The 12,446-nt window shown below is 43.3% G+C and overlaps 1 protein-coding gene across 2 annotated transcripts in view; it reads right to left on the bottom strand.

Moving 5' to 3' along the window:
- The window catches only part of IPO5 (importin 5), an 80,257-nt gene extending 69,766 nt beyond the window's left edge, over window positions 1–10,491 (bottom strand). The window contains exons 1-2 of one of the 2 annotated variants that reach the window (XM_077812819.1): window positions 10,311–10,491; window positions 4,765–4,845 (exon numbers count right to left, since the gene is read on the bottom strand). In XM_077812819.1, the coding sequence (XP_077668945.1) occupies window positions 4,765–4,845; window positions 10,311–10,415 (186 nt within the window). In that variant the 5' untranslated portion in view covers window positions 10,416–10,491. The remainder of the gene's footprint in view (window positions 1–4,764; window positions 4,846–10,310) is intronic. The other variant, XM_077812829.1, reaches the window with a different exon arrangement.
- Window positions 10,492–12,446: the final 1,955 nt, after the last annotated feature.

The raw sequence follows: 12,446 nt of genomic DNA, 5'->3' as shown, positions 1-12,446 counted from the left end.
GTTGAATCAAAGCAGTTTGCTCCATGACAGTGAAAAAGGTTGGTCCCTGCACTGTAGCTACAGTGGCAGAAGTTATTTTAGTCCTTCTACGTGCTACTGCAGATGCAAAAAAAAAAAAAAAAAAAAAAAAGGATGATTTGGGGAATCATCCTTTCAAAACCTAGAAATAAACTCAACACCTCCACTGCTTGGAAGCTGGCAACAGTGTTTCAGGACTAAAAAGGCAAGCTAGGTGAGGTAATATCTTTTATTGGACCTACTTTTGTTGGTGAGAGAGAAGCTTTCAAGCTACACAGAGCTCATCTCCAGGTCTGGGAAAGGTACTATGAGCATCACAGCTAACTACAAGATTGAACAGATAGTTTAGCACAAGCAGTTAGCATGTATTCTAAGGAAACATTCAAGGTGAAGTGGGCGGTAACACCCCTGCAGTCATAGGACAAAAAGGGGCTTAGAGGGTTAGATTGTTGTAATAAGCCATAAATCCACTTATGGCATTTTGTGCCTCAAAGCAGCACTGTGGAACCCCCATATTCATACCATCATATATTTATGATATATTTCATACAAAGTATGCCATGTAAGATACCATATGAAAGGTCACAACCTGATGAAACCCACTGTTCTGCCCAAATATGTGTATCATTAGTGTGTATGAAGTTATGAGATTTTGCTGCATGATTGTTACTGACATAGGTTGTAAGTTTGTTAGGGACATACCAAAAAGGCAAACCGCTCCCAGAGGGGTGCTCAATGACCATTAATCAGCAGGGCAGCTGTAATCAATGGATTTACAATTCAGTGACAGTTGCACAAGACCAGGGGACTGCTCAACCCAGTGACTCAGCAAAGCCTGCCAGGACACGTCTGGGCAAGTGTCTTCTAGGTACATGGACTAAGGATATAAAATAGGGAACAAAGCAGCATTCCTTTGCCTTTCTCCTCCCCCCACCTATGCTGGAAGCAACAAGAACCCTGAGAAGACAAAAACTTCATCTGAGGAGATTAGTCCAGGCTTCTCGGAGAAGTCTGTGTATTAAGAATGTAACATCCAGGGGGTGAGAAAACTGCTTGCTCTAAATACTGCCTAGGCTAATAAGTTTTAAGATTTAGACTATGCATTTACTTTTATTTTCTTTAGTAAATATCTGAACTTTTATGCCTACCACTTACAATCTATCTTTCTGTAGTTAATAAATTTGTTTATATTTTACCTAAAACTGTGGTTTGGTTGAAGTGAGTAGGAAATGTCAGCTCAGGTACAAAGGCTGGTATATGTCCTCTCCACATTGAGGGAGGGGCGGACTGAGTAATAAACTTCCGCTGGTCAGGCTTCTGACCACGGCAAGACAGTATAGTCCGGGGGGTGCCAGGCTAGGGAGCTGAGGGGAATTGGCTGGTGCCTTTCTCTGTGTGATTCATGAGTGCTTTAGGACCATTTATGCAATCTAACTGGGCGTGGGGCTCCACATGCTCTTGTGTTGAGTGATAGCAGCACCTATAGGGGTTTGCTGCTTGTCACTAAAAGCACTGAGAGAGAGCCCAAGCTGGAGAGTTAAGGGGGCACAGTGGTACCCCCGTGCCAGGTTGTACCCCGGGGATCCCACCACAACAGTGATGGGATCTTTATTTAAGATCACGATTTTTACTGTCACACAAGATTATGAACTTAAGCGCCCAGGCTTGTTTTTTGAAAGTGTTGTGCAGTGTTCCTTTGAGGATGAGGACTGATAGGTTAGATAGAGAGAGATCACTTTCAACTTGTCTCTCTAATATCCTTGGACTGACAAAGTTACAATACCACTGTACATATCAAGACTAGATTAAGATTAGAAAAGAAAACGGCAGATGAAGAGTTGACTGAATATACATCAAATGGAGGAGATTCTGATGATAAAGATATTGATGAAGCAGTTGAAGCTGATAATGTAAAGCAAGATAATTGAAGGGCTGCTCTGCTGCTTACCTAGCATAAGTACATTTTAAAATGACTCTTATAGTTGCTGTGTTTTATTTCTGTTTAGGTTTTTTTTTCCCCTCTAACTGTTCAGCCTTGAATAAAGTTCACATGTAAATACTAAACTAACTTTGCTAAAAAAAAATAATTCTTTCACTTTTTAGAAAGTAATTTCACTGTGCTTCACATTTTTCTCAATTGAAATAACCCCGTTAAGTAATTTGTTTTTTGTAATTAGGTGTAAGTATCTAAAGCTAAACCTACTGGAGATCAAAGTTCCCCCCCCTTACTGTTGTTGTTCTAATAAATTAGTCCTTTAAAATCCTTGACTGTTACTGACACAAGACATTGTTTGACCAATATTTGACTGGTCAACTGACCAACTATTTTCTGACTGGTCAAGTGTCCAACCCTACAAATATATACGCAAAGATAAATTAAGAAAGAAAGATGAAGCCAATACAAATATTTAGCTCCTAACCTCTTTTCATAAGTAGATCTCAAACCTTCTTTATAAAGGAGGTTTAAGTATTATCACCCCCATTTTAAATGATGGGGAAACTGAGGTGTAAGGTCACACCACCACCAGGCCAGAGGCAGAACCAGGAACAGAATCCATGTCTCCCAAGTCCCAGTCTAGTGCTTTTCCCCCACACTGCTTCAGAAATAAGCTATTATGTTGATGGGTGCTAGAGACACTCCTAAAACAGAATTAATGTGTTACTACATTGCTCATTCATATATGCAACTAGATAGGACCCACTCTGGATTCACAGATATCATCCACATTCATTGGGGAATCTGACAAGAATTTCAGGGGGGATGTATGTTTCATAACTCAATCCATTATTCTGTAAAGGAAAACATCCACAAATACATAAAATCCATAACTGGATCGAACAAGATCCTGCCTGTGGATCCAGTATTTTAAGATTACAATATCCTTAGTTGTTGAAACCAATAATCCAAGATCCGTTAGCCAACGGACTGCGCAATGAGGATGACTTATGAAATATTCATCCCCTTTAAAAAAAGAAAGAGTGATTACTAGTACCCGTAGCATCAAAGATGAAACTAAAGAGGAAACTGGCTTTGAAGATCTAAAGGACTAACATTAGCTAATTAATGCTCACCACATCCCTTAGAGAGTGAAAGTATTATTCTTATTTTAAGGGTGGGGCAAAGTGCTGTTACTCACCCAAGGCCACAAGGCTGGTCAGCAGCAGGACTCTGGAGTTCCTGAAAACCCAAGACCACCCTGATTTTTGCCAATTTTACCTTTTTTTAAAATTAGAGGGTTGAAAAGCAATACAATACTACTTTGTGGAGAACATAATCAAGTGGGACTTTAGAAGCATAAGTTTACACAAATAACATGAAAGCTGCTCAATCTGCAGTAGTTCTCTAACTGTATATACAAATATGACATCTAGAGCCCAAGACAACTTTCTGAAGGAAAAGATTGCAAAGTACCTTATTTTCCCTGACAGATATAAATGCATAAAAGAGGGTTCCACAATTTTCTGAAATTAGAAGACATCTCTGATCTTGGACAAGAATTAAGCATCCTCAGCTTTATGCAGCTAGCAACTTGCAATAACAGATTCAGACTCCTAAGATGCTTAATTCTTGTCCAAAATCAGAGGTGCTTAATATTGAGAGAGATTGTAAAAGGAAGAAGGTGGTTTAGCATCTGGGAGATTAGCAGTATCATTAAATACATTAAGTCTTTAAGCTGTCAGGGAAAAATGTGATATATATATAAGGGGATCATTGCCTGACCAGGATAACACTGCTGCTCATGTTTTTCTTCCAATATTTATAGAGGAATTCTAAATGATATCAAACATCTTTTCATGATTCAGCAACAACTTTCCAATTAAAGCTGTATATTGACAAATTAAGTACTCTCTTACATTTCTAAAATGATTTTGAGTTTTCTGATGTTAAGTTAGTGGTTCTCCACTTTACATGTCCAGGTGTCTAAGGATAAGTACTTGTAAGATTAATTACTTCTGAACTGCAGGATATTCTGTAACGTGCAAACACTCCCAAACAAAGTGAGTACCTGAGAGACACGCTTTGTAAATTTTTTTACGTTACAGTACACAAGTCAACTTCATTTAGTGTTTGATAGTTACCAAACCCAAGTTCTAAACTAATGCCAGTCTTTCTGATCAATTACAGAATTTTTTTTCCCCAGTAGAGCACAAAATATATGTGAATAGTTAACACTTTAAAAACACCTTTCCCTCATGGTCAGCTACCTTAAAAGTAGTCAAACAGAACTTAAGCCATTCACTTTTTGTCTAAGAAACATTAGAAATTTCAGCCCAAGGGTTACACGTAAAAACAGGGCCTTTGAATGAACTAATTTGTCAACCATAGCTATAGGTGACACTACTGTAATACACACATATACTTTCATGTAAAAAATATTGTGGATAAGCTTTTCTAGGAAAAAGGACCATTTGTTATTTCAGCTGAGATAATGTACACGCAGGAAGCAAGGCAGGTACAGGCAGCCACTGTAAATCCCCAAAACAGAATTAGTAATTAGGAAACTTAAGACAATGTATAACAAATCCACTGATACATACAATGAACTATGTATGAATGAAATCTAAACCCAGCTCTTCCTAAATGTGCTGAATTCAGCACGACTCACTATAGAAACACAATGCCAGATTTGTCACTCAGTCACTCATCCCTGCAATGAAACAGCTCACACACACCCCTCCTCCAAACCCTTACCTCCCCTCCCAGTAACCTTCTGAACACTTTGCAGAATGATTCTTAACACAAACCTCCTCAGCAGCAGCAGCATTCCTGATGGCTTGTAAAAGGAATGTGATCTTGGACTGGCCTGGGATAGTCTCATATGTTTCCTGGACATAAAGAAAAGAGAAGAGGTTACTACCAGCAAGTTACTGCTGGAAAACATACAAGTGGCATTAACATTAAGAACCTTAATTGCTCCAGTTGGAGAATCCATTGCAAATTATTAAACAAAACGATAGTACATCATATACATAAAATTAAGTTGACAAAGTACATTGAGACAAATGTAGTAAATATTTGGAATATTTTGTAAAATTAAAAAAGGCTTGGCAATATGAAATCTTACCTCCTGAGAGCTAGAAGGAAATTGCCTTATACACTTTCAGAAAGATTGTATTGTATCTCTAACTCAGGCCTGTAATGAAGATTTATTTCAAAGACCTAAGTTAAGACTGGGATCAAATATCAGAAGCTTTTGTAGACAGAAGAATAATGTGACCCAAGTGTGAATTTTCAACTGATATTTCAGATGTGTGAGCAAGTTTTATTTATAAGAATGCACTTCATCTTTGTAGTAAGATTTTTCAGAAAGAAAAGTTAAGTAACCCCTTTAAAATATTTTACCCATTTTTCCCACTCAAATTCTAACCAAGTTCACATGTATAAACACCCAACACAAACTTTTAGATAACTTCTGCTCAAAATACAAACCTGTTCTCATCAACCCCATTCCCAACAAATCTATCTGACTCCTCTCCACAACTACAGTCCAATCTCTTGTCCCTTCAGTCTAAACCAGTGGTCCTCAAATTTTTTGTATTGGTGACCCGTTTCACACAGCAAGCCTCAGAGAGCCATCTCCCTTATAAATTAAAAGCACAGCATTTAAATAATGTTCAATATAAAAAATAAGTTCATAACCCCATTTAAAATGAATTTACCTTTTCTCACAGCTTTTAAATTAAAACACATTTTTTATTAAATTGTTATATGCAGAAAAGCTTTTTTTTTTTTTTTAAATAGTTACTGTTTAATACTGGGGGAGCTCATGAAGAAACTGTCATCACTTTTCACAACAGACTTAGCACCCCACTGCCAACCTTACTTCACTTCCAGCAGCAGCATAGAAGTGGTGGTGCCTTCAGAACTGGACAACTATTCCCCCTCCGCCCCTCATTCGTACTCTGAACTCCTACTGACTTCCCCCTTTCTACTGCAGAGCCTCAGAATTACGAACACCTCGGGAACTAAGACGGCAAAGAGTCCTGTGGCACCTTAGAGACTAACAGACGTATTGGAGCATGAGCTTTTGTGGGTGAATACCTACTTCGTCAGGAACTAAGGTTATTTGTAACTCTGAAATGTTCATAACTCTGAACAAAACATTATGGTTGTTCTTTCAAAAGTTTACAACTGAACATTGACTTAATACAGCTTTGAAACTTTACTATGCGAAGAAAAATGCTGTTTTTCCTATTTTTTTAGTAGTTTACTTTTAACACGGCACTGTATTTCTTTTTTTTTGTCTCTGCTGCTACCTGACTGTATACTTCTGGTACCAAATGAGGTATGTGGTTGACTGGTCAGTTCATAATTCTGGTACTACAGAAGTTCTACTGTACTACATTACGTTCAAGCTTCTTGTCCTCACTTTAATGGCCTTTAAATAACTCTAACCCTCCCATCTTTTTGATTCTTTATACATCTCCCACCCACCACCATCTCACCAGTGCACCAACCTCCACCGCTCATTTGTCCACTTAACCTACAACCATCTTCATATTTTCTTTCACACCACCCGGTGTATGTGCAATGCCCTCCTTGAACTGTAAAACCAGTACAATCCTTCTCCTTCAAATCTCCCATTTCTACTGTGCTGCTCTAAAAAAGTTGCCAACTAAAAACATGGAGGAAGGTCATGGGAAAAAGAAATATTTAAATTACTATTGTTTTACTCTTCACATTACTTGTTCTTTTAGATTGTGAGCTTTTTATTATTCTATAATCCACATTTGCTGCCCACCCTCCACCCCAATCTTACTGGGGAATATTCCAATGACAATCTTAGAAGCAGCAAGACAAATACATTAGCAGACTTGTCAAATGTAAACTAAAGAGATCCAAATTCTAAGGAAGGAAATATTATGGAGTTTGATTTGCAGTCAATGAACATAACTGTCCACTATTCTTTGAGACTGGATGAAAGAAGTGAAGGAACCAGTTTTCAGCAAGATGGTTTGAGTCAATTGTGTAAGTGTTGCAAAGTATTTTAACAGTATGTTATCAGTTTGGGACAGGTACATTTTCCTGAGATTTTGAATTAAATAGGTTTTTAAACCATACACACTATTCAGAAGACTAACATAGTACCAAGCACCTGAATTTTGCTGTGCAACTAATCTCAAGCAGTTCTCATGCCCTCTTTAAAGGTTCCAATTTGATTCAAGAGTTTAGTTCTAACAGCTATTACTACTCAGTAGTAACACAGTAGAAAGTCATTAATGACATGGAAAGCGACTGCACGGATTACTAAATTTTGCATGTTTGTAAGCTTGGTACATTAAAATGTACTTTTCATTTGTAACATGTTAGTGTTCTAAATATTTATAACACTAACCAGTTAATCCTCAACATTCCTTTGAGATAATTATTCCCATCTGTACAGACAGAGAAATTGTGACATAAAGTTCTTAAGTGACTTACCTGAGCCACATAGCAAGTCAGTGGGAAAGCTGGTACTAGTACTCAAAAGTTCTAGTTATTCATGATACGTAGTATACCAATAACGGTACAGTTGTGTATATTATGAAATAGATTTAATAACAAGCTTTTGATAATGTCTTTTTTTAAGGGTTTACTAGGTTTGCACATTAGCTAAATAGTACCATTCTACACTAATTTCAAGCCACTGACACCTGATATTAGTGCAACTAACTTGCAACACTGTATGTAATCACACTTTGTTTACAAAGGCTGACAGTATCTAGGCTGGCTAAATTCTGGAACAATGAATTCTAAGAGAGCAGTCATAAGAGATTCAACAAGCAACTAAGCACTAGTTCCTGCATTTATTTGAAACGGCTGTCCTTCAGAGGTTCTGGAATTTAAGAACAAGTGTCATACTGGGGCCCAAGAATGAAAAGGATCTGTGTACTTGTGTCTAAGCTATAAATATTCATAAATTAAGGATTTGTTCCAAAGAACATACAGCAATTTTCCAGGGTAATATTATGTTCATATTAAGCACATAACTAATTGACATTAATGAGATTTCTGTATAAAGCAAGAATACACTTGCTCTATACTTTTCCCTGGAATATGCTTTCTCTATACTTTTATGCTTGCTATATACACTTGTTCTATACTCTTTCCTGGAATATACTTAATGTCACTTAAAAATCTACCTATTAGAATTAGTCAAAATCTTGACCTTAAAAGTAAACTAGCTATAATATGCAAACCAGAAATATTGTTCACTGGAGTAAATCAAATCATACTACTCTAAATGTATTTTCACAGTTACCTGAACTCTTAGTAACCAGTTAGATAGATGAATTTTTAACTGTTTGAACTAAACATACTAAATATTGCAAGGCTAAGATTAGAAACCATCATTTTAGGACAGAAATAAATTAATGGTAAACGTATTAGGGAAAAAATATTCTAAAAATTCACAAGAGAAACATTGCTCATTTCCAAGCAAAAGCATATTTGGAGAGAGTATTTTTGGACACAAATTGATTTTTAAAACAGTACAGATTAAGTCATTTAAAATTTATAAACAAACTTTGGGAAGAGAAAATTGTTTTAGGAACAAGAAACTAAATACTCATTATCCAACTATTTCCATTATGTCTAGATGAAACAGAAACCAAACATCAAGTTCAATGTACCTAAATAAAAAAGTAAATGGTATTACTCTGTTTGTATTCAAATACAAACGCAACACACAGTGTTCAACAGTCTGGTATAGTCAGTCACATGCAATAGATATTTTTGTTTTGATTGACTTCACATGGGAATTGACAAATGTGCAGTTGATACACATAGTCAAAGCAAACTTTTCACAAAGTAAACTATACAAAATTTTATTTATCCCTTTCTGAAAAGGATTTTATAATTGTTATTATACAATTTTCCACTATCTTTTAACGTTGCTTTAATACATTGTGCAACAAATATACTTTCTCAATTTTTTTAAAACCTAATTCGTGCACAAGTGTAATTTTGCTACACTTCTGGGCATCAAAATGGGAAAAATCAAGTCACACAATTATTTTACAGTCTATATTTTAACCACTACATTCCAGAATGTGGGAGCATCATTTGCTGCTTCACTGTAAGTCTGGTGGCTTTACTACCTACAAACAGTTTTCAACTTCAATGTGCTCTTACTATGTATGACCAGAAAGAAAAAGAATCAGACTGAGTTTTCATTTTGGTATGGGGGAAAAACAGGATTATTCCTTATGAAAGAATGTGCTGAACTCTGCTGACCGCTAAAGCAATGTAAGAGATAAAAGACCCAGCACAGCCATCCAATGGGAATTCATGGTCTAAACCAGACGCTGGTATTTAATTCAATAGAAGAGAGATTTCCCATTAGGTTGACAATAGTGACTCTTAAGTGGGGGAGGGGAGAGGGGGGAGAGAATTAGCCGAGTTTACTGACTACAAAGCATTTTTGCTGAAGTGACACGTGAAAAGTTTTGGCTGATAATAACGTTCACTATGTAGAAAAGGCTTCGTTGAGGAGAACATCACTTAGATGCTACTGGCCCTCCACAGACGACCAATTCTGAAGTGAGAGAAGAGGATTACACCACAAAAGGGGACCACGAAGAGTTAAGCAAGACTCTCAAAGGGGCTTCTCCTCAGGCGAGAGAGAGAGAGAGCGCGCGCGCGAGCGATCCGCGCATGGGGGGACAGCACCTAAAGGACAGACACGACACGGCTGCCTGAAGACCGCCTGGGTGCAAAGCCCTGGATGGGGCGAGCTGAGTGAATCGCTCCTATTTGCGTCTCTCAGCCCGGGCCTCATCCTAGAGCACAGCCCCTCCCGGCGCTTCACCGTGTCAGCAGTTCCCGCTAACTCCCCCCCCCGCAACCTCCCCCTCCCCCGCCTCCTGCACGGGCGGGTCACGGACGCGGGGCCGGTACGCGCTCTCGGTGCCTAGCCACGCCGAGGGAGCTGCCCCGCCTTGTATCTGGGGCAGACTCCGACAGCCGCAGAGCTGAGCAGCCCCGGCAGAGGGTGACCGCCAGGGACACCAACCGCGGCGGCCCCCGGCCCTGCGAGGCCTGAGGGGGAGCAGCGCGGCCGCACACACACGCCGAGGGCTGAGGCGGCGGCGCAGGCCCCAGGGGAGGGGAGGGGCAGGCCCTGGGACAGTTGCCGTTTGAACCCGCCCCCGAACTAACGGCCGAAACGGCCTCCGCGGCCAGAGCGGGCCAGCCGCGTCCGCGAGTCACCCCTCCAGCTGCTGCTCACACGTGGGGCTGGGCCAGCCCCGCTGCCTGCTCCCCTCCGGCGGCCGCGGGAGGCTGACAGGCCGGCGCCGGCGTCCCTCACCTCGGCCTGTTTGCGGACCGTATTGTCCGGGCTCAGCAGGTTGCCCAAGAGAAGGTAGAACTGCTGCTGCTGCTGCTGCTCCTGCTCCGCCGCCGCCGCCGCCATTGCTGCGAGAGGGAAAGAGAGACAGAGACCGGCCGGGCAGGGCAGGGAGGGAGGGGGAGCCGGCCGCGCACCCACTGAAAGGAGGCGGAGCTGCCACCGCCGCGCTCTTGTCCGAGCTTCTCTCACGGCCCGTCCCCCACCGCCCCGCTCCAGGGCGCCCATTGGTTCTGGACGGAAGCGGCTTCCTCTCTGATTGGTCCGGGGCCCATGTCGAGCTGCGGATTGGGGGACACCGACTGCCCTCTGGCTGGTGCCGCTCCTCTTTTGTAATTGGGCCGCTTCCAAGCGAGAGGACGAGGCGAGAGAAGTAGTCATTGGCGGAAGCCTCTGACAGCCGCATTGTGATTGGTCAATGGTGGGGTTGCATGGTGGAGGGAGGGAGACTAGAGCGTGTGAGCGCCTAATGGGCGGGGGAAGGGAGGAGAGGGAAAGCGCGGGAGATCCGGGGCGCCTCCCCCGGTTGTGCCACTGCTCTCACTCCAGTGAGGTGCTGACCCCTTCTCCTGCCGTTGGCTTGGGCGAATCTCCGCCCCTCCGCCCTGCTGGTCTCTGCCCGTCCTCAGGGATGGGGGTGGGGGGCTGCGGGAGAGGGGAGCCCCAAGGAACGGCCCTGCCTACAGGGCAGTGTCAGCCACAGCCTCCCCGGAGAGGGGGTGGCAGCATCTCTGCCTCCCCAGTAACACCAAGTAGGGATCACGCGGCCCAATGTCCCTGCCTCCCCCATGATAGGCGGGGTCACACAACCCCACGACCCTACCAGTGTTCCCTCTATTTTTTTATGTCCACGTGTGGAATGAATTTTGTTATGTGCACCAATATGGAGCTGGTGTGTGACATATCACCTCCATATTGGTGCACGTAACAAAATTCATGTGGTGGAGTAGTGCTGAGGGGTTTGGAGTGTAGGAGTGGGCTCAGGGCTGGGGCAGAGGGTTGGTGTGTGTGGGGGAGTGAGGTCTCTGGCGTGGGGCCGGGAATTAGGGGATCAGGGTGTGGGAGAGGATCAGGGTTGTGGCAGAGTGTTGGGTGCAGCGGATGAAGGCTCCGGCTAGGGGTGAAGGCTCTGCGGTGTGGCCGGGGATGAGGGGTTTGAGGTGTGGGAGGGGGCTCGGACCGAGGGTTGGGGTGCGGGCTCTGGGGTGGGGCCAGGGATGAGGGTTTTGGGGTGCAGGCTGCCCCAGGGCTGCGGTAGGGAGAGAGGACTCCCCCCTCGCCCTCTCTCGCCGCAGCACTTTGGGGACGGGGGAGACGTGCCTCTCCCTGGCCATAGCAGCTGTGGTTGGGCTGATCTGGGGTAGTGGAAGGGCTCAGTCCTTTCCCCGGCAGCTTCAGCAGGCCTAGGCTGGGCTGGGGGACGGGCTTCTCTCCTCCCCCGCAGCGGCAAGTCCAGGGCAGGTCCGCACTGGGGCTGGCAGGGAGAGGCGCCTCTCCCCGCCATGGCGGGTCTGCCCTGGGGGAAGAGGTGCCTCTCCCTACCACAGCCTTGAGCCCCTGTGCAGGGTTTAATAGGCATCTGTGCAGCTTAGAGGGAACTTAGGTTCCTACCCCCGAGTAACTGGGGATCCCTGCCCTTTCCAGTGACTCAGGGGGTCACTAGCCCCATGTCCTAACACCCCCAGTGACACCAATTGGGGGTCACGCCCATGATAATGACTAGGGATCACACAGCACCATGTCCTTGCCCCCCCAGTGACAGCAACTGTGGGTCACATGGCCCCATGTCCCTGTGATGGGTTCACACAGCCCAATGTCCTAACCCTCACCATGTGACAGTGATTGGGGGTTACACAGCCCTGCATCCCTCACCTCCCCCTAGTGTCTGAATGGGGGGTCACATCTCTACCCACTTAGTGACTCAGTGGGGGTCAAACAGCACTGTTTCTCTGTCCCCTCTCAGTGACAGTGAATGGGGAAGGTCACACAGCCCCATGTCCATGCCCTCTCCCAGTGACAGTGACTGGGGGGTCACATGGCCCTGTGTCCCTGCCCCCTCCCAATAACAATCACTGGCAATCTGTGACCTATTGGCAA

Source organism: Eretmochelys imbricata, chromosome 1 (genome assembly GCF_965152235.1).
Source record: "Eretmochelys imbricata isolate rEreImb1 chromosome 1, rEreImb1.hap1, whole genome shotgun sequence".
Lineage (NCBI taxonomy): Eukaryota > Metazoa > Chordata > Testudines > Cheloniidae > Eretmochelys > Eretmochelys imbricata.
This window is presented reverse-complemented; position numbering and strand designations above follow the sequence as displayed.